The sequence below is a fragment of the Salmo trutta genome, chromosome 36, assembly GCF_901001165.1.
Source record: "Salmo trutta chromosome 36, fSalTru1.1, whole genome shotgun sequence".
NCBI lineage: Eukaryota > Metazoa > Chordata > Actinopteri > Salmoniformes > Salmonidae > Salmo > Salmo trutta.
In genome coordinates, this window is record NC_042992.1 from 24,504,736 (window position 1) to 24,528,159 (window position 23,424).

Here is a 23,424-nt window from a genome sequence, read left to right on the forward strand (position 1 = left end):
CACATATGGAATCATATAGTAACCACAAAAGTGTTAAACAAATCCAGATATATTTTATATTTGAGATTCTTCAAAGTAGCCACCCTTTGCCTTCATTACAGCTTTGCACACTCTTGGCATTCTCTCAACCAGCTTCATGAGGTAGTCACCTGGAATGCATTTCAATAAACAGGTGTGACTTGTTAAAAGTTCATTTGTGGAATTTATTTCCTTATTAATGCATTTGAGACAGTTTTGTTGTGACAAGGTAGGGGTGGTAAACAGAAGATAGCCCTATTTGGTAAAAGACCAAGTCCAAGTGCAGTCACAAGAATCATCAAGCGCTATGATGAAACTGGCATCATATGAGGACCGACACAGGAAAGGAAGACCCAGAGTTACCTCTGCAGCAGAGGATGAGTTCATTAGAGTTAACTGCACCTCAGATTGCAGCCCAAATAAATGCTGCACAGAATTCAAGTAACAGACACATCTCAAAATCAACTGTTCAGAGGAGACCGCGGGAACCAGGCCTTCATGGTAAAATATCTGCAAAGAAACAGAGACTAAAGGACACCATTAAGAAGAGTAGACTTGCTTGGGCCAAGAAACACGAGCAATGGACATTAGACCGGTGGAAATCTGTCCTTTGGTCTGATGAGTTCAAATTTGAGATTTTTGGTTCCAACCGCCGTGTCTTTTGTGAGACGCAGAGTAGGTGAACGGATGATTTCCGCATGTGGGGTTCCCACCTTGAAGCATGGAGGAGGAAGTGGGACGGTGTGGGGGTGCTTTTCTGGTGACAATGTTGGTGATCTATATAGAATTTAAGTCACAGTTAACCAGTATGGTGGCCACAACATTCTGCAGCGATACGCCGTCCCATCTGGTTTGCGCTTAGTAGGACGTCAATTTGTTTTTCAGCAGGACAATGCCCGAAAACACACCTTCAGGCTGTGTAAGGGCTATTTGACCAAGAAGGAGAGTGATGGAGTGCTGCATCCCCAACCATTTCAATTTGGTTGAGGTTGGGTGATTGTGGAGGACAGATCATCTGATGCAGCACTCCATCACTCTCCTTCTTGGTCAAATAGCCCTTACACAGCCTGAAGGTGTGTTGGGTCATTGTCCTGGTGAAAAACAAATGAACATCCCACTAAGCTCGAACAAGAGGGGATGACTACCGACCTGTAGCACTCACGTCTGTGGCCATGAAGTGCTTTGAAAGGCTGGTCATGGCTCACATCAACAGCATTATCCCAGAAACACTAGACCCACTCCAATTTGCATACCTCCCAAACAGATCCACAGATGATGCAATCTCTATTGCACTCAAACACTTCCTTTTCCTACCTGGACAAAAAGGAACACCTATGTGAGAATGCTATTCATTAACTACTGCTCAGCGTTCAACACCATAGTGCCCTCAAAGCTCATCACTAAGCTAAGGATCCTGGGACTAAACACCTCCCTCTGCAACTGGATCGTGGACTTCCTGATGGGCCGTCCCAAGTGGTAAGGGTAGGAAACAACACATCCGCAACGCTAATCCTCAACATGAGGGCCCATCAGGGGTGCGTGCTCAGTCCCCTCCTGTACTCCCTGTTCACTCATGACTGCATGGCCAGGCACAACTCCAACACCATCACTAAGTTTTCCGATGACACAACAGTGGTAGGCCTGATCAACGACAATGATGAGACAGCCGATAGGGAGGATGTCAGATACCTGGTCGTGTGGTGCCAGGACTACAACCTCTCCCTCAACGTGATCAAGACAAAGGAAATGATTGTGGACTACAGGAAAAGGAGGACCAAGCACGTCCCCATTCTCATCGACCGTGTTGTAGTGAAGCAGGTTGAGAGCTTCAAGTTCCTTGGTGTCCACATCACCAACGAACTATCATGGTCCAAACACACTAAGACATTCGGCATGGGTCCTCAAAAGATTTGGCATGGGTCCTCAGATCCTCGAAAGGTTCTACAGCTGCACTATCGAGAGCATCCTGACTGGTTGCATCACTGCCTGGTATGGCAACTGCTTGGCCTCCGAACGCAAGGCACGACAGAGGTTCGTGCGTAGGGTCCAGTACATTACTGGGGCCAAGCTTCCTGCCGTCCAGGACCTCTATACCAGGCGGTGTCAGAGGAAGGCCCTACAAACTGTTAAAGACTTCAACCACCCTAGTCATGGACTGTTCTCTCTGCTACCACACGGAAAGCGGTACCGGAGTGCCAAGTCTACGTCCAAAAGACTTCTTAACAGCTTCAACCCCCAAGCCATAAGACTCCTGAACAGCTAATCAAAGGGCTACCCAGAACCCTCTTTTACACTGCTGCTACTCTCTGTTTATTATCTATGCACAGTCACTTCAACTCTACCTACATGTACATATTACCTCAATTACCTCAACTAACTGGTACCGGTACCCCCTGTATATAACCTCACAATTGTTATTTAACTGTGGCTGTTTAATTATTTGTTACTTTTATTTTCCATTTTTACCTTATCTATTTTTTTACTTAAAACATATTTTTCTTACAACTGCATTGTTGGTTAGGGGCTTGTAAGTAAGCATTTCACTGTAAGGTCTACACCTGTTGTATTCGGCGCATGTGACAAATACAATTTTATTTTATTTTATTTTATGTCGTATCGCTGCTGGTTAAGTGTGCCTTGAATTCTAAATAAGTGTCACCAGCAAGGCACCCCCATACTATCACACCTCCTCCTCCATGCTTCACGGTGGGAACCACACACATGTGCATCTCAAAAAGACACGGCGGTTGGAACCAAAAATCTCAAATTTGGACCCATCAGACCAAAGGACAGATTTCAACCGGTCTAATGCCCATTGCTCGTGTTTCTTGGCCCAAGCAGGTCTCTTATTATTATTGGTGTCCTTTAGTAGTGGTTTCTTTGCAGCAAAATCGAACATGAAGGCCTGATTCACGCAGTCTCTGAACAGTTGATGTTGAGATATGTCTGTTACTTGAACTCTGTAAAGCATTTATTTGGGATGCAATTTCTGAGGCTGGTAACTGTAATGAACTTATCCTCTGCAGCAGAGGTAACTCTGGGTCTTCCTTTCCTGTGGCGGTCCTCATGAGAGCCAGTTTCATCATAGTGCTTGATGGTTTTTGCGACTGCACTTGAAGAAACTTTCCAAGTTCTTGAAATTTTCCAGATTGACTGACCTTCACGTCTTAGAGTATTGATGGACTGTTGTTTCTCTTTGCTTATTTGAGCTGTTCTTGCCATAATATGGACTTGGTCTTTTACCAAATATTATATTGGCATTATATTGTGACAAGAAATTAGACAATAAAACTGAAAACTTGAGCATGCATAACTATTCATCCCCCCGAAGTCAGTACTTTGTAGAACCACCTTTTGCAGCAATTACAGCTGCAAGTCTCTTGGGGTATGTCTCTATAAGCTTGGCACATTTAGCCACTGGGACTTTTGCCCATTCTTCAAGGCAAAACTGCTCCAGCTCCTTCAAGTTGGATGGGTTCCGCTGGTGGACAGCAATCTTTAAGTCATAACACAGGTTCTCAATTGGATTGAGGTCAGGGCTTTGACTAGGCCATTCCACAACATTTAAATGTTTCCCCTTAAACCACTCGAGTTTGCTTTAGCAGTATGCTTAGGGTCATTGTCCTGCTGGAAGGTGAACCTCCGTCCCAGTTTCAAATCTCTGGAAGACTGAAACAGGTTTCCTTCAAGAATTTCTCTGTATTTAGCGCCATCCATCATTCCTTAAATTCTGACCAGTTTCCCACTCCCTGCCGATGAAAAACATCACTACAGTGATGCTGCCATCACCATACTTCACTGTGGGGATGGTGTTCTCGTGCTGATGTGAGGTGTTGGGTTTGCGCCAGACATAGCGCTTTCCTTGATAATCAAAAAAAGCTCAATTTTAGTCTCATCTGACCAGAGTACCTTCTTCCATATGTTTGGGGAGTCTCCCACATGCCTTTTGGCGAACACCAAACATGCTTATTTTTTTCTTTAAGCAATCAATGGCTTTTCTCTGACCACTCTTCCGTAAAGCCCAGCTTTGTGGAGTGTACGGCTTAAAGTGGTCCTATGGACAGATACTCCAATCTCCGCTGTGGCGCTTTGCAGCTCTTTCAGGGTTATCTTTGGTCTCTTTGTTGCCTCCCTGATTAATGCCCTCCTTGCCTGGTCTGTCAGTTTTGGTGGGCGGCCCTCTCTTGGCAGGTTTGTTCTGCTGCCATATTCTTTCCATTTTTTAATAATGGATTTAATGGTGCTCTGTGGGATGTTCAAAGTTTGATATTTTTTTTATAACCCAACCCTGATCTGTGCTTCTCCACAACTGTTTGGAGCGCTCCTTGGTCTTCATAGTGCCGCTTGCTTGGTGGTGCCCCTTGCTCAGTGGTGTTGCAGACTCTGGGGCCTTTCAGAACAGGTGTATATATACTGAGATAATTTTTTTAGTTATTTTTTTCATTTCACTTCACCAATTTTGACAATTTTTTGTATGTCCATTACATGAAATCCAAATAAAATCCATTTCAGTTACAGGTTGTAAAGCAACAAAATAGAAAAAACGCCAAGGGGGTGAATACTTTTGCAAGGCACTGTAAATTTCTCTCGGACAACTTGACTTTTATCAATATATTAGGCTCTATTTACTCTCAGATTCGAAAATGCTAATTAGCATCAAAGTAGATATCATGCAAGACTACACATTTCTGCAAGCTCCTGTAAATCAACACTAGCTGACACAGCTATACCTGTTTGCTAACAGGTATTGTGTCAATTTAAAACTTGCACAGAAATGTCAATTTAAAGAAATGTATTCAATTTATTATTTTACTACATTTGGCTAACATTAGATAGTTAAATCCAGAGATTCATACCTTTGCCTCGATTCAGCAGTCTCGTCCAGATCATTATGGCATTTGTAGTTCTTTATGATAGCCACGTTAGCCTTTCATTTTTGGGGGGTAAATAGAGGCGAATATGTTGATAAAAGTAATCTTGTCCTACAGAGATTTACACAGTTATCAAAATATCATGCCAGGATAAACCTACACAAAACACAGACCTTATTTTAAGTGTTTATAAAATCCCCTATGGGAATAATTAATGGTGAAAAAACGAACCATTTCCCTGTTTGACTGCTAGTTTGTACAGTATGGGTATTACGACTCATACTATGGTACTCTATCATGCATAATTATTGAAGAACCAAGTAAAGTCATATAGGTTTTAAGTATCAAGGTACGGGGAAGCCTTCGATTTTGCAATAGCATATAAATAAATTTGGGGGATTTGCATGCCCATGAAAACTGTTTTCACCCCGGAACACAGGGAGACACAAAATGTTACGCAGTTACACTGCACTTCTGAAATCTCTATAAACAAAATGTCAGACAGCTAGATCCTGGATTCTTACAGTCTTCAAGTTCAATGTCTAATTGAACTGATTAATGCTTAATTAATATATGATATAACGACAATTTACATAGTCATGTTTTATGCCACACGAATTTGGACAAATCCGTTAAGACAGAAAAAAGGTTAAACATAGGTTTTAATTTCACTTGTAAATTCTATTGAATATACAGTAGCTATGTTCCTCCCTTATATCTTCATGTAATGACGTGAAAATAATTAGCAGATTATTATCAATGACTTATCAACAGCTGTAACAAGTTGTCCCGTGTAGGAAATACTCACTGGTACCCTAGTTTATGGAAAGACCCATATCTAGGATGGCCTGAAGCGTTATTCTGATTGGGAAAACATCTAAGTTGACCTACAAAGAAACTTTGAGTAAACCACAGGAGACTGCTGAGGGAAGAACGGCTCATAATAACATCCGGAACTGAGAAAATGGAATGGAATCAAACACCTGGAAACCATGTTTTTTATGTATTTGGTGCCATTCCGCTAATTCCGCTCCAGTCATTATCACAAGCCTGTTCTGCCACCAACCTCCTGTGGAGTAAACACTGTATGAGAATGAGCCTTTTATCAGTGCAGCCTACCTATGAGATCACCCCAGCCAACCAGTCAGTCAGTCAGTTACCTTTAGTAAGGCCTTATCTAATCAGTGAGCCAACTACACAGGTGTGTGTGGTGAGTCATCATGAGGAGAGAGCGAAGGGGAGCGTCAACAGTCAACAGCTATCGGCGTAGTTCATTTCACAGGACAAACAGACATGGGAGGGAGTAGGGAGGGAGCGGCGAGGGAGGTGAGACAGGAGGGAGCCAATAGGGTTGGTCGCTATATAGGGAGAAACAGAAGGACGTGAGTGAGCGAAAGCAGGGAGTGTCATTTCTGAGACAGGGAGAGTCAAACAGCCACAGGGTTATTTCAGAGGAAACCCAGACATGAGCACATGCACATGGCTGAGAATCATCACTACAGTGAATCCTCCTTTCTAGAATGACTACACTAGCTCAGGGTAATTTAAAGAGAGTTAGACTGAGGTGTATTACAGTAAAACTGTCAACACCTGTTCTAGTGAAAATAGGAGTGGTGACTCAGGAGGAGCTTGTGGGGGCTGTGGTGGACAGACAGACATACAGGTACTCAACACCTGACTTGAATGACTGATATAAGGGCTTTACAGCAGGTATTGTACATTTGAAATGTTAAAACCTACTAAATTAAGATCAGGACAGAAAGCAGGTAAAGGGACTCTGATTTCAGCACAGTCCTTAGTACAGCTACAGTATGACAGCCTATGGTTTGGAATAGCCTTGACTAGGAGTGGACTAGGCCCCAGATAGGTAGTTATACAATAGTGGAGGCTGGTGGGTGGAGCTATAGGAGGACGGGCTCATTTTAATGGGTGGAATGGAACAAATGGAACAGAGTCAAATGTGGTTTCCATATGTTTACTACCATTCCATTTATTCCATTCTAGCCATTACAATAAGCCCATCCTCCTATAGCTCCTCCCACCAGCCTCCTCTGTTATACAATATGACTATTTAGGTCAAGGTGAGCCTCAGCTATGACCAGATTAACATATCGTCTGCCCCTGTCCTGTCTGTGGATTATCACTGTAGAAATAGTACCATCAGGCAACTTTGTATGAGCCTCAACTTGTACTGTTGCTTTGTACTGATGCTAAACATAAACTACAACTACCTGTCAAACCTGTTCATTATAACACTGTCATCTAATGACAGTTTCCCGTTCATCAATATCCATAGAGACAGCTATAGAGCCCATACATGGACACTACTGAGATGTCTCACTGTGCTAGAGCAGAAGTTTCAGTACAAAGTCATACATGGAGTATTCAAAGCACATCAAGTAGTCATAGAGAGATACAGAGACAGACATATACACATTAAAAAACACTCCATATTCTGGCTAGTTCTTTAAATAAATATTTTATTGTTGTTGAAAATAAATACATTTTCTTAAAATAGAATCAATAACATAAAAAAAGCCTTTGGGGGTTGGGAGGTGGGGGGTTACCCCCAAATGAAGTGGAGCAAGGATTTTACAATACAATCTCGCAAATGTATCCACCATCTTAAGACTTCATTGCATTCCGTTCTGCTGTACATTCTCAGCGGATGTGTGGAAAAGTGGTGACATCACATCTCTTTTCACAATGTTCACATGCAGTCTACTAGGTCTTAAAGCTCCAGGCCTGTCCTGTACCCAGACCCTTATTATAATGTGACTGTTTGTTAGCCTGGGTAAACCAGACTGAATGCTGCACTTAATGGTTAGCCCAGCATTCAGTCTGGTTTTACCAGGCTACCTATTTATATCAACACTCCTGTTTGTCAAATAGATGATAAACCCTAATCTCTTGTCATTAAACACATCAACATCAGCCATTAATAACAATTATATCTGACAATGTTTTTTGAATAGTACCTTAATTATGTCAACTTTACCTCTATTCTACAGTACATAGACACCATACACAAGAAGGCTGAAATATTATTGATATAGTTGTGATCAAATGACTTTGAGAGGCTATTATCTCTCTAAGGCTTAAAAGACAAACCAAAATATGTTATTTTCAGATTGTATGATGAGGGGTTTTCATGAGGGGTTGTGAACCTGCCCTAAAAAGCCCGGTCCCAGATCGAGACAGATATAAGACCAAGTTAACCATAAATAGCCTAGTAACAGATATACCAACCACAGGAAATTACTAGATATGGTAATTATGTCCATATTCTGTCCCAGCACCATACCTGGCCCACCCTGACCCATGTGCTGCATGCTGGCCAGCTGGCCCGGCCCTACTCTGTACTGGGCCCCGTTGGCCAGGTGATGGCCCTGGACCGGCCCCAGTGGATGTCCATGGTTGGCCTTTGCCACGATGAGTGTAATTTCTGTTGTCCATTGTTTGTTTGTGCTCAGAGCTCGGCAATATGGCAGATCTCCAGGAGGGAGAGGGGGTTAAGAGTAGCCTGGAATCCAAACACAATATATGCATTTTGTTTCACTGATTCAGTGAAGTGAAACAATCGTGAAATACAGCGATATTCCCTTTGGATTCCAGGCTAGAAAAAGAGCTGAGAGACCAGTGAGTGTAGCTCTAGTATTGGAACAGATTACTGCAACTCGTGCATTACAGAGGGAAGCTTTTCCCTTCCCCCAATCCTCTCTTCAACCCCTCACTGCTCCTCCAACCTCTCTGTTCTGACATCTCCACAAATAACTCAACAACAGAACAGGACAGGAAGTTCTCGTACTAGTCACTGGAGCAGTAACCTTGCAAAAACATCATTATGCACAGGGGCCAGGGGGAAATAACACCGCACCACCACAGAAAAAAACAGATTTCTAATTACCATGGGTGCGTCCAAAATGGCACCTTATTCCCTATATAGAGCACACTACTTTTGAGTGCCAAGTTTTCTAATTACCAAGTCATTGGGGCTGTCATGCTGGATGACCTCAATTAAGACAAGCGTGTGTGAACTGGTCATTTAAATCTAAACAGGAGAACCAGCCGAGTAAGCAAATCTATGGAAACAGCAACCAACCTGTGTGTGCGTGCATGTCTGTGTGTGTTGCGCTGCCCTGTTGGGTTTGGCCCTTCGGTAATGAAATCAATGCCACAGGTAAAGAGAGGCAGCTTTAAACAACGATGAAACGAACCAAGTACTGCCGGAGCAGTGCCTAGCACTATGCTGTGTCCACAGACTGGACTAATGAACGCTGTCCACAGTTCAAGGCAGTTGAAGCAGCCTCCACTGTCCCGGCCTTCATACCCAGTCAGCACATTGGCCAAGCTTAAGTCAGTGGACCAAACTCAGTCACTTCCCCTTAAAGAAGAACCTTGCAAGCTGCACACAGAAGATGTTCACGCACAGATGGGAAAATCCTAACTTCTACTTAAATCAAATGTTCAGTTGGTCTCCCATTGACATCAATGCATGACTAAGTAAATATTCAGTGGTGGTTAGGATTCCCCCCAGCTACAGCGCTAGATGAATGTACTTCTCAACACTTTGTGTTTATGTCTTTTAATGGTAACAATGTTGTTCAAAGTCTAAAGTGAGCTCTATGACTCTGGGAATGACCTGCGACTGACTAGAGAGGTACTGGTTTTCCCCCTGCCTTGCTTTCTGTGCCAGTCACAGACATGTACAGAAAATAGCCCACCGTTATGTTATGTGTGATGTTGCTTAAATACTATTCAGTGAATTCCCTCGGCCCACCAGTAGAGATACAATATAAAGTAGTCATTAAGACTCTACTGAAACAGAGCATCTAGCTGTTTGACTGTAGAAGCTGACCCTCAGTGTTCAGAGCAGTATTCTAAGACAGGCATGGTGTGTTTGTAGTTCTCTTACTATAGAGATGTTACTGTGTATGTGCTGCACTTCTTTGCCAGTGATTAAACTGGGGACATGTAATATTCAAGGAAACGTACGTTTTTAAGGTGGAGTTACACAAAGCAACTTTCACACAACTTTATTTGCAGTTGCAGGTTGCAAGAGACATCATTTCAAGCAACTTGGCTGATACACAAAGCAACTCAAATGCAATTTAAATTGTATGCAACAGCCAATCAAATTGAAGCTGCTTTTGTTTTATCATTCAATATGGTTTGAGAAGTCTAAACTCACCCAATGTCATCTGCTGCATTACATCTTGATTTCATAAATTATTAGTTTATCCAACCATTTGCTTATTGTATAAAGATGGATTTAGCCAAAATGCTGGCAGTACATTTTAATTAGCTAGCAAAAATTATATTGCCAGCACTGTTTTATCAAGCTAGCCAGCAACGAGCTAACCAAGCTAGCAACAAACTAAACTAACTAGCGAGCTAGTGCAGTTCATGCGGAAACAAAATATCAGTTGAAACGTGTCAGAGAGGTCTGGGTTCACTTAAAAAATGACATGTATTGACTGCCAAAGCATGTGCATAAACCTTAACTAGCCCTGATGCCAATATTTAATTATACAACTACCGTTTGGCAAATGTCTCTTCTATCTACCTTGATCACGGTTCCCGCAGCACTGACAGATGTGTTGTTGACATGACAAGTGGCTCAAAGTTCTGAACCTTTGAATGGATCATGTGACAAAAGCATTTGTTTTGATTGGCTGTTGCTTGCAACAAGTAGGAAAAGTTGAAACGTTGCAACTGGACACAACTGAGTTGCTTATTAATTGCTGAGGGTGTTTCACCAAGCGATCAAGAAGCAACTCAGTTGCATGCTACCAAAGTTGCGTGAAAATTGCTTCGTATAACTGCAGCCTAATGATAAATAGAATGTTGTTCTGATGATGTCATCAGATGATGTCAGGAAGAGGAACCAGATCCCCAGGCTAACACAGTTAACTCTCAACCAATCAGAGACTAACCCTATCCACCCAACAAAACCTAACCCCAGGCTCTTACTAAAGGAAATGTTAAGGTAACGAGGAAGAAATCCTCCAAGCCTGTTTTGAAGAACCAGCCTTCAACATACACACAATATAGTTAGGCATCTTTTTGAACAACTCTTTCCCCCCTCAACAGCCTAATTCATAATCAGATGACCAACTTCATTAACAACTCAATTTGTCAAATGTCCGCTAACTACTTGGTGGGGTGAATTCATAAATAAATACATTTCTATAAGCCATAGATCGAATCTAGTAGTCCCAGGTGAAGCAAGATAGTCTTTCTTTGTATTGTCTCAGCTTGTCTGTCTCGTCTTCCCGTCCTGCTGAATAAGTCTACAATCATCCCACAGAACTCAGCACACACAGTGACACTATGACATGGGTGGCAGCCCGGAGGCAGGACGGAAGGCAGTACAGAATAGACAGAGGCCACTGCGTCAGAGAGAGCGCCAAACTGTGGCTGGGCTGACTGAGCTCAGATCTCATGTCAGCTTTTGTTATTTCTCCTCTCTTTCTGTCCTTACAATTCATCTTAAAAACAGGTAGGTCCTACTATTCACAGGTAGGTCAGTGTGTTCTGTAGGCCTAATATACATGGTCACAGACAGATAGCCTAAACTCACACAGATAGAACAGAGAGATAGTCTGTATCCTCTTGTATGTGCTGCTGTGGCTAGTCTAGTTTGTGGTTCAGTCTTTCTCTGGACGCCGGCCTGTTTTTACAGCGTCTTTCTTCATCTGGCTGTTGTGTATCTCTCAGCAGCTCACGGTGCTCGGCTGCTGTTTCATAGAAACAAAGTCAGGGATGAAGTCAAACTCGTTCTGACATAGGAACAGTTCCGGGAGCTCCTGAACCCGGTCCAGACCCAGCTCCAACACCAGCGCTGTCAGAACCTCCTCATCTATGAGGTCTATGTCCATATTCTGTCCCAGCACCATACCTGGCCCACCCTGACCCATGTGCTGCATGCTGGCCAGCTGACCCGGCCCTACTCTGTACTGGGCCCCGTTGGCCATGTGATGGCCCTGGACCGGCCCCAGTGGATGTCCATGGTATTGGGTGTTGAGTTTCTGGAGGTGCATGGAGGCCATGAGCTGCTGGGAGGTGAGCCCACTGGGGTGGTACTGTTGCTGGGGGTGCTGGGGCTGTTGCATGTGGTGCTGCTGCTGTTGTTGTTGATGTTGCTGTTGTTGTTGATGCTGTTGTTGTTGGTTATACATCATCTGGTTCATCTGGTGGTGGTGTCCTCCCATCTGAGCCCCGTTGACCTGGCTGTTCACCTGACCGTTCATTCCAGCCGGCCCCACCATCCCCAGTCCGGGCCGCTGCCTCATGGCGGCCTCCATGGAGGTCTGCGGCACTCTGCCGTAGTGCATGACCTGGCCGTTGGGGAGGGTGCGGAGGCCAGGCTGGGGCACGGCGTGCTGAGGAGGGCCGCCCATACCCCCCATCCTGTAGCCGTGGAGGGCCGTCGCAGGGCCGTGGGACATGGGCATCATCATGTGGTCTGCCATGGCTTCTCTGTCACCCTGCAGGAGGAAGGACAATGTTTACGTTAGTTATGATGATGACTCTGTATAAAAACATTTACATTGAAACCTTTACTGTCACCCTGCGGAGGAGGAGGATCAATGTTGCATTTTAGTTGCAAAACTAGTGTGCTAGTAGTGGAATAGATGAATAAGTGGATTGATTGGGGGTATTCAGCCAGGAACCGAAAGGTCACTGGTTCGAATCCCCGAGCCAGCAAGGTGGGAAAATCTGCCGTTCTGCCCTTGAGCAAGACAGTTAATTAAGAAGTCGATTAAGACAGCTCATGCATCTCTCAGATTCAGAGGGGTTGTGTTAAATGCGGAAGTTAAGGTATCCCCCTATCTCTACATCATCAGATAAATCTGAGGGATACAGCCCCCTGAGAACATCAAATTTCCCAACACAGCCCTATACCATGACTGTTCTTTCAACAGTAATTCAATAGCGATAGACTGTATACTATGAGTATTTCAAACAGTGTTGAGTCAGTATTCCTTGACATCGATTCAGATGACGTTTAGGGGGCATTTACACTTTGGTTTGACTGTAATTTTGACCACAACAACATTACGCATAGCCTACTGCATGTATCCGCTGCCAGTATTTAGCCTATTGCACGGTGGGAAATACCAGCCATACCTTTTTCGTTGAAAGGACGCAGAGGATCGCTTGTCGAATTTTGATCGGTAGTTACATAGTAATAAATAAGGTCCTACATGCACTATGACAGTAAGGTGCATCTGCGCGAAAGGAAACCAACGTTTACAGACATTTCGTTAAACAGTGACGAATGGACAAGATGGTCATTACAATTTTTGCTTATGGGAACAATACAATGGAAAGAAAAATTAAAGACAATTCCCTACGATTCATTGATTCAGAACATAATCTGTATTTGTGGCACCTCTGTAACACCAGAATTAAAATGGCACATCAACGCATAATTTTCCCACGCACAATTACGCAAGGTTAAAAATGAATGACATCGTTAATAACGTGCGTGTCTCTATCACTGCATGAACACAATATGATGGTGCAGCCCTTTGGATGCCATAGGAGTGTGGCTCTGTACATGTCTCTCTGTCTTTTCACTGTCTGCTTGAAAACAAAGAATTCCGTGTTTCGTTCTTCTTTTTTCCCCAAAGATGAACTCCAGTGCCCCTGGCGCTAAGGTTTCCGTTAAAACCTCTTTGTGTTTAAGCAAGAAAAAAATAACTACGATCCGATGCAATCGTTTCTAAAACCTCAATAATTTAGATAGAAAACACAGTGGATTGGTATTGTCAACAGTCGGACAAAATCCATACAATTGTATTTGGGCTATGCACGCGTAAACATTTAGGGATCTTAACATTAATTCGGTCTATGTCACATTTTGCAAAACGCTAAATGGGGAGCAACAATAATTATCGAGGTATTTTCTGATACACTAATTATTCCACAACATATCACAATTCTAAAGCTTTTAGCCGTGTAGTTTAGGGATATGCATAGGGGCCAGATTTCATTGAACAGTACAAAAAAAAAAACGTATACCACATAACAACAAAAATAATAATCCCGTTTAAATAAACTCGATTTTTCAATATATACAGTTCAATCGTTTAGTAATTTATTATACAGTATCACTGCAATATTGCGGATGTCTGAACAATCGGGTTCGTAAGAAATCGCAAATAAAAACAAAATCAACCGAACAATGGTTCTCCTACCTTCCCTCAGCAATATGACACGGTCTCTCTCTCTCTCCCTCTCTCTCTCTCTCTCTCTCAATTCAATTTCAATCTCTTTCTGCAATGAATTTCCCCTTCACTAGACAACGCTTACCAGCTAAATGTCCTTGCTCTGAAGTTCTATTGAGTTCTGCTTCTGGTATTGGATTTCCGTCTTTACTTCCAAAGGCGATGCTCCAGATACATGTATTTCATCGAATTAGTGCACTGTGGAGCGAGCGAGATGAGTTTCTAGTACGTGTGACCGTCACCGGAGTTACTTTTCTGGGTCAGCTCTGGGATTATATACATGTATAAACCAACCAGCGGAGTTGGAAAGAGGGAGAGGTGGAGCTACTGTCGTCTCTGTATCCTTTGTTTCGATTGGCTCGCCTTGTGACCCTAGTACAGACTTGGCGCACGTTGGACGATTCATTAACTGATACTGAAATGTTTTTGAATGTTGGCTTTATGTATCATACGACTCCTTTGATTGAACATGTACTTGTTGTGGCCCTATATATGTTGTAGCCTACTAGGGGCCAATTATGGTGGCTAGTAAAGGATATGGGGTCAACAGAGAGCAGAGAGTGCATTTTACAAACCTCTCAATAGGCTACTACAGGGTTATGATACAGGTGGACTATATATGTGAACAATCATCATCATCATCATATCTGTAATACTTTCATCAACAAACAGTTTATATACTAGACATATAATTCATGTTTTACAACATTCTCCATGTTACAAATTAGAGTCTGGGTTCACTAAGGCCTACAGTATGTTTTAGAATTACAATTTTAATGACTAATTAATTTCCCTATGAATTTCAGATTACAGTCATAGAATCAAATCAGAGCTGGCTATTAGAGACAGACAATGGTAGGCTCTGGTGCGTGCTATGCAAATGTGTTGTTGCAGAGAGAAACAGCCTGGCGATACAAATGCATGTGAGCAGCAACCTCCCCAGAGACAGAGAGCATGCTGGCATGAAGCATGTGCTAACGACATAACACCACGTTCAGCTCAGTGCACCGTGGTTTAAGAGAAACAGAAACCATCAAATAAGATGGTTGAACGGAAACCGCAGAAGAAGAGGGTGACTGTCTAATCTCTCCCTTTAAATCTACTGAGCTAGTGATGGTGCATTCATAGAGAAGGACTAGAGTAGAGTAGACCGTCTTCTTCAGTGTCCTCTCCTCAGCCTTGGAACAGAACAGAGCACAAAGGCTTAACTGCCGAATAGACAGAGAGGCTGGCAGTCTGGACAACTCTGGGGCCCAAGAATAGGACACATTCTCTTTAGCACAAAAGTGTGTGTGTGTGTGTGTGTGTGTGTGTGTGTGTGTGTGTGTGTGTGTGTGTGTGTGTGTGTGTGTGTGTGTGTGTGTGTGTGTGTGTGTGTGTGTGTGTGTGTCTGTGTGTGTCAACAGTAGTGGATGCCAGGCCCCCTGCAGAGAGGTCTTGACTCTGTGGTCTTTCTGGTCTCCACTGTGATATAAGAGAAGTGTGAGAGAGAGAGGAGAGAAGGGAGTGCCCTCTTCTAAACTGATGTCATTATTTACAATGCAAATTAATGTCCCTCCCCCCCCCCCCCGCAAGGTCTAGCACTGATGTAGGGCCTTTTACGCTATCAACCAACTAGTATAGCTTGTTGAATCAAAACAAATTGTATTTGTTACTAAACATGTGACAAAAAAACATTTGATTTGATTCACAAAAATGTGTCCAAATATGGCACCTTATTTGGAGCCGTTTTTTTTGTTGTAAATGAAACCTTTTTTGTTTTTGATCGTCCATTGACCTCAGTGTTGTAATCGCTTGAGTCCAATGTGGGAGCATCTAATTGGGGGCCTTTGACCTGAGTTTAGTGTCTTTTCACATGTGTTGAGGGGAGAAACGTTTGTCATCCAATTCCCTGTTGATTGGCTGAATGGTGTCAAGTCAAGTGTGGATCAGCATGTGCAGCTGGAACCTGCTTGGGCTGCATGATGTAATAACCTGGTAAATTTAGCCTCATATTGTCTTCTGAGGATTGTAATGGGTCCAATCAGAGCGAAGAGACTAAAATATCAAGAAGTCTAGAATCTCACATTCAGACAATGAATGTTCTATTTGGTTTCTTTTAATGAAATCAATGGTAAAAACCATCAATCTGTCTCATCTATTTAGAATACATCATCAGATCGTAGCATCTTTTCTATATACTTTTATAACTAAGCATTCTCCCAGAGGTGAATTGCATCGAAGAAGTGACCATTTGAGAAGTGACCAATTAGTTTGTTTCTTATCTGAAATGGAGTTAATGATAAATGATCTATATGCAAGACGTCAATGTATAGAATTTGTTTATATTACTCTGCTAGAACAAAAAGAACAATTACTGTAAGAACGGATACAGCACTGGACTCATTCTCTCTCTCTCCCCCCTCTCTATTCCCTCAATATCTCTCTCGCCTTCCCTCCCTCCCTCCCTCTCCCTCCTTCCCCCTCTCTCCCCTTCCTATCTCTCTCACCTTCCCTCTCTCTATCTTTCTCCCCTGGTCTCTATCCCTCCTCCTCTCTCTCTTTCTCCCATGGTCTCTCTCCCTCCCTCTCTCTCTCCCCAGTTTCTCTGTCGCGCCCTATATATTCTCTCACCATATTATCCAGGCTTCACATTACTCATTGCATTCTAAGTCATCTTTCTCACAGACACATGCTCCTCCCCCTCCACCTCTGTCTATCCAGGCCCACACATCCCCCTGTTCACACTATTTCCTTTGAAAAGTTTATTGGAATATGAATACAATGGCTTTATGTGTTGCCCAAACACAATTAATGCCATTTTAGCCAAAGCAATTATTGCTTGCACAACCAAAGTGCCATATGCAAGGCCAATCACAATAGACTGCTCAGTCTGCTGGCTATATCCCAAGTAGCACCATATTCTCTACATAGTACACTACTTTTGACCAGGGCCCATAGGGAGTAAGGTGTCATTTGGGACACAGGCTTAAACTTGCCCTTATGCAGAGAGAGATAGGCAGAAAGGAAATAGACTTGTTAAAAAGGGCATTGCAATAAATTGGCACTTACATAAAATAAAATGTGTGCTTATATCCATGTAGTGGCAGAATAAATGGTATGTTAGTTATGGGAAGCTGTGGCTATACTCTAGCTAGCAGTGTGAATGTTTCTCTCTCTATCTCTCTCTTTAAAGGTTTTATTGGCATGGGAAACATCTGTTTACATTGCCAAAGCAAGTGAAATAGATAATAAACAAAAATGAACAGTAAACATTACACTCACAAAAGTTCAAAAATAATAAATACATTTCAAATGTCAGTGTTGTAATGATGTGCAAAGTAAAAAGGGAAAATAAATAAACACATTTAGATGTGTGTTGCCCTTTTCTTGTGGCAACAGGTCACACATCTTGCTGCTGTGATGGCACACTGTGGTATTTCAACCAATAGATATAAGAGTTTATCAAAATTGGATATGTTTTCGAATTCTTTGTGGGTCTGTGTTATCTGAGTGAAATATATGTCTCTTATATGGTCATACATTTGGCAGGAGGTTAGGAAGTGCAGTTCAGTTTCCACCTCATTTTGTGGGCAGTGTGCACATAGCCTGTCTTCTCTTGAGAGCCAGGTCTGCCTTCGGTGGCCTTTCTCAATAGCAAGGCTATGCTCACTGAGTCTGTACATAGTCAAAGCTTTCCTTAAGTTTGGGTCAGTCACGGTGGTCAGGTATTCTGCCGCTGTGTATTCTCTGTTTAGGGCCAAATTGCATTCTAGTTTGCTCTGTTTTTTGTTAATTATTTCCAATGTGTCAAGTAATTATATTTTTGTTGGGTCTAGTTGTGTTGCTGTCCTGGGGCACTGTGGGGTCTGTTTGTGCTTGTGAACAGAGACCTGGGACCAGCATGCTTAGGGGACTCTTCTCCAGGTTCATCTCTCTGTAGATCTCTCTCTCTCTGTACAAGTAGAGGATATGAGTAGTTTTACGGTTGTGCTGTTTAGATCTTAACACACCACTAACCCCTTCCTTCTATCATCTCCTCAGAAAAACCACCCTTCACACACACACACACACACACACACACACACACACACACACACACACACACACACACACACACACACACACACACACACACACACACACACACACACACACACACACACACACACACACTCACACAGGCGTGGAGGAGAGGTGCTAACTGCTCTTCTGTAGCTGCTAGGGAGGTGGAGTAGAGAGGAGGAGGAGAGGTGGAGAGGTGGAGAGGTGAGGTAACACATAATGAGTCAGTGTTGTTTGTTCTCATCAGAGGTCAATACAATACATCACTGGCTTCTACTATTCTCCTCTGTCTGGGACAAACAATAGGCCCACCTCTTTAGCTCCCTGAAAGTAACACACAGACACTCAGACATGCAGGGACAGGTGCACACAAATACACACGCACACACTCCTCTCCCTCCATCCCGTCTGGGGGTGGGGCGACCCACCTGCTGCTCCAGGTAAGAGGGACTGGAGCATATGTTGTTTACTGGATGTGTGTGTGTTTCCATGAGTGAGGGAAGGGCCACCATCACCTCTCAATAGATTCCTGTGTCTCCTGGTCAGTGCTGGTTGTGCTTCAACGACTACATTTGCCTGTCATTAGCCACCCACATAGTTGTCCTTCTAGGTTAGGATGGCCCTCCACCCTGCCTTCACTAGGCCTGGCCTGTCTTACCAACATAAGGCTGGAGTTATCTGTTTCCTTATTATTAAGCAATAAGGCTTGAGTGGGTGTGGTATATGGCCAATATAGAACGGCTAAGGGCTGTTCTTAGGCATGAAGCAACGAGTGCCTGGATACAGCCCTTAGCCATGGGATATTGGCCATATACCACTATCCCCCCGCGGTGCCTTATTGCTATTATAAACTGGTTACCAATGTAACTAGAGCAGTACAAAAATTGATGTTTTGTCATACCCATGGTATATGGTCTGATATACCAGGGCTGTCAGCTAATCAGCATTCAGGGCTTAAACTACCCAGTTTATAATCCCCAGTAGAAATTGCACAACGTGTACTATCCCAAAAAAGTATGAATACAAGAAGTTTAGAAAGATGCACTACAGTCAATATTACAGTCAATATTCCATTTGCATCAGGGTCTTACTTCTTCAATATTATTCCAAACCACATAGTTTGATAGTTGTGGAAATTGAAGGGTTGATGTGGATCATATAAGAGAGGGATAGAAAACATCTGTCTATCAATAGAGGGGACAGGAAGCTGTTGGTCAGACAGTCATGTCTGTAACTTCCTGGTTTGACTGACTGACTGTGAGTAACACTGTGACTACGTGACTGTGTGTGTATGATGGGTGTCTGTACATGGGAGTGAAAAACAACTCGTCTGAGATTCCTCACAACCATATTTTGATCCTTAATCCGAGGAAATGAAAGATAGCTCAGATTCGCCAACAAACCTAGCAGACTTTAAGCTTTGGCAGAGTGTTATCGTATGATACTCTGTCTCTCTCAGTTACATTCAAAGGGCTTTATTGGCATCGGAAACATATGTTTACATTGCCAAGTAAGTGAAATAGGCAATAAACCAGGGAAATAAACAATCAGAAATTATCATTAAACATTATACTCACAAAAGTTTTAAAAGAATATAGACATTCCAAATGTTATATTTATTATTGGCTATGTACAGTGTTGTAACAACGTGCAAATAGTACGAAAGGGAAAATAAATAAACAGATTTATATAGTTTGTATTTACAATGGTGTTTGTGCTTCACTGGTTGCCCTTTTCTTGTGGTAAAAGGTCACAAATCTTGCTGTTGTGGTGGAAAACTGTGGCATTTCACCCAATAGATATGGGAGTGTATCAACATTGGATTTGTTTTCAAATCCAAGGTTAGGAAGGTTAGTAAGTGGTTAGGAAGTACGGCACGGTTACCATCTCATTTTGTGGGCAGTGTGCACATAGCCTGTCTTCTCTTGAGAGCCAGGTCTGCCTTTAGCAGCCTCTCCTGATAGCAAGGCTACGCTCACAGAGTCTGTATATAGTCAAAGCTTTCCTTAAGTTTGGGTCAGTCACGGTGGTCAGGTATTCTGCTACTGTGTACTCTCTGTTTAGAGCCAATTAACATTATAGTTTGCTCTGTTTTTTTATTGATACTTTCCAATGTGTCAAGTAATTATCATTTTGTTTTCTCAAGATTTAGTTGGGTTTCATTGTGTTGCTGTCCTGGGGCTTTACAGGGTCTGTTTGTGTTTGTGAACAGAGCCCCGGGACCAGCTTGCTGAGGGGACTCCTCTCTAGGTTCATCTCTCTGTAGGTGATGGCTTTTAGGTTAGTGTAGAATTTATTAGCTTTTGTCTGGATTTTGATCATTTGTGGAAATCATCCTAATTCTGGTCTGCATGCATTATTTGGTGTTTTACGTTGAACTCTGAGGATAAATTTGCAGAATTCTGCATGCAGTCTCAATTTAGTATTTGTCCCATTTTGTGAGTTCTTAGTTGGTGAGTGGACCACAGACCTCCAAACCTCTCTCTCTCTCTCTCTCTCTCTCTCTCTCTGTTGTCTGAACTCTAGTGGTTGGACTTTAGCTGAGAGCATAGGGTCCAGTCCAGCACCATGCTATTCTTAACATTCATGGAATGTTGTTTCTCCAGACTCCGCCCTTTTATCTGTTCTCTCTCTCCAGACTCCGCCCTTTTATCCTCTCTCTCTCTCTCTCTCCAGACTCCACCCTTTTATCCTCCTCTCTCTCTCTCTCTCTCCAGACTCCGCCCTTTTATCCTCTCTCTCTCTCTCTCCAGACTCTGCCCTTTTATCCTCTCTCTCTCTCTCTCTCTCTCTCCAGACTCCACCCTTTTATCCTCTCTCTCTCTCTCTCTCTCTCCAGTCTCCACCCTTTTATCCTCTCTCTCTCTCTCTCTCTCTCTCCAGACTCCACCCTTTTATCCTCTCTCTCTCTCTCTCTCCAGACTCCACCCTTTTATCCTCTCTCTCTCTCTCTCTCTCCAGACTCCACCCTTTTATCTGGTTCCTTTATCCTCTCTCTCTCTCTCCAGACTCCACCCTTTTATCCTCTCTCTCTCTCTCTCTCTCCAGACTCCACCCTTTTATCTGTTCTCTCTCTCTCTCCAGACTCCACCCTTTTATCTCTCTCTCTCTCTCTCTCTCCAGACTCCACCCTTTTATCCTCTCTCTCTCTCTCTCTCTCTCTCTCCAGACTCCACCCTTTTATCCTCTCTCTCTCTCTCTCTCTCTCTCTCCAGACTCCACCCTTTTATCCTCTCTCTCTCTCTCTCTCCAGTCTCCACCCTTTTATCTGTTCTCTCTCTCTCTCTCCAGACTCTGCCCTTTTATCCTCTCTCTCTCTCTCTCTCTCGACTCCACCCTTTTATCTGCTCTCTCTCTCTCTCTCTCTCTCTCTCTCTATCTCTCTCTCTCTCTCTCTCTCTCTCGAGACTCCACCCTTTTATCTGCTCTCTCTCTCTCTCTCTCTCTCTCTCTCTCTCTCTCTCTCTCTCTCTGAAACAGTTCTTAAAAGATTGTCAGGCTGTGGTACAGTACTTCTACCATGCTAGTTGACAACAACAGGTCAGCTGACCATTGTCTTCCTCCATAACACCAAAAATATCTCTGGTCTCCAGTGGAGTGATCACATGTTAAATGGGCTTCACTAAATCACACAGCTACAAAACAGCACAGAACACCATGGAGTTGAAAAAGAGAGGAGTGGAGAGGTGAGGAGTGGAGGGTTTTTCTTTATTTTTACTATTTTCTACATTGTAAAATAGTAGTGAAGACATCAAAACTATGAAATAGCACATATGGAATCATGTAGTAACCAAAAAAGTGTTAAACAAATGATGCAGCACTCCATCACTCTCCTTCTTGGTCAAACAGCCCTAACACAGCCTGGAGGTGTGTTGGGTCATTGTCCTGTTGAAAAAGAAATGATAGTCCAACTAAGCGCAAACCAGACGGGATGGCGTGTCACTGCAGAATGCTATGGTAGCCATGCTGGTTAAGGGTGCCTTGAATTCTAAATAAATCACAGTCACCAGCAAAGCACCCCAACACCATCACACCTCCTCCATCACACTTCACAGTGTCAACCACACATACAGAGATCATCCGTTCACCTACTCTGCATCTCACAAAGACACGGTGGTTGGAACCAAAAATCAGAAATTGTATTCATCAGACCAAAGGAGAGATTTCTATCGGTCTAATGTCCATTGCTCGTGTTTCTCGGCCCAAGCAAGCCTCTTCTTAGTATTGCTGTCTTTTAGTAGTGGTTTCTTTGCAGCAAAATCGAACATGAAAGCCTGATTCATGCAGTCTCTGAACAGTTGATGTTGAGATGTGTCTGTTACTTGAACTCTGTAAAGCATTTATTTGGGCTGCAATTTCTGAGGCTGGTAACTCTAATGAACTTATCCTCTGCATCAGAGGTAACTCTAGGTCTTCCTTTCCTGTGGTGGCCCTCATGAGAGCCAGTTTCATGATAGCGCTTGATGTTTTTTGTGACTGCACTCGAAGAAACTTTCAAAGTTCTTGAAATGTTCTGTATTGACTGACCTTCATGCCTTAAAGTAATGATGGACTGTCATTTCTCTTTGCTTATATGAGCTGTTTTTGCCATGATATGGACTTTGTATTTTACCAAACAGGGCTATCTTCTGTATACCACCCCTACCTTGTCACAACACAACTGATTGGCTCAAACGCATTAAGAAGGAAAGAAATTCCAAAAATGAACTTTTAACATGGCACACCTGTTAATGGAAATGCATTCCAGGTGACTACCTCATGAAGCTGGTTGAGAGAATGCCAAGAGTGTCCAAAGCTGTCATCAAGGCAAAGGGTGGCTACTTTGAGGAATCTCAAATATAAAATATATTTTGATTTGTTCAACAGCTTTTTGGTTACTACATGATTCTATATGTGTTATTTCATAGTTTTGATGTCTTCACTATTAAAACTTATTTGGGATAGGTGGGACATTAGCATCCCACCTGGCCAACAGCCGGTGAAATTGCAGAGTGCGAAATTCAAATTAAATTACTATAAATATTAAACTTTCATGAAATCACAAGTGCAATACATCAAAATATAGCTTAACTTGGTGTTAATCCAGCTAAGGTGTCAGATTTCAAAAAGGCTTTACGGCGAAAGCAAACCATGCGATTATCTGAGGACAGCGTCCAGCACACAAATGTATAACAAATCATTTTCAACCAGGGAGTTGCGACACGAAAGTCAGAAATAGCGATATAATATATGCTTTACCTTTGAAGATCTTCTTC

The 23,424-nt window shown here is 42.9% G+C and overlaps 1 protein-coding gene across 2 annotated transcripts; it reads right to left on the reverse strand.

The window, feature by feature from the left end:
• Positions 1–7,351: 7,351 nt before the first annotated feature.
• LOC115175704 (cbp/p300-interacting transactivator 3) lies at positions 7,352–14,400 on the reverse strand. 2 transcript variants are annotated; one of them, XM_029735151.1, is made up of 3 exons: positions 14,211–14,400; positions 11,765–12,379; positions 7,352–8,167 (listed from the first exon to the last, which is right to left on the reverse strand). In XM_029735151.1, the coding sequence occupies exons 2-3, from the start codon at positions 12,362–12,364 to the stop codon at positions 8,039–8,041; spliced, it is 729 nt and encodes a 242-aa protein (XP_029591011.1). In that variant the 5' UTR covers positions 12,365–12,379; positions 14,211–14,400; the 3' UTR covers positions 7,352–8,038. The 2 variants fall into 2 exon arrangements, with proteins under 2 accessions (XP_029591011.1, XP_029591010.1); XM_029735150.1 differs by lacking the exon at positions 7,352–8,167 and having other exon boundaries at positions 9,882–12,379.
• Between the last annotated feature and the right edge of the window lie 9,024 nt (positions 14,401–23,424).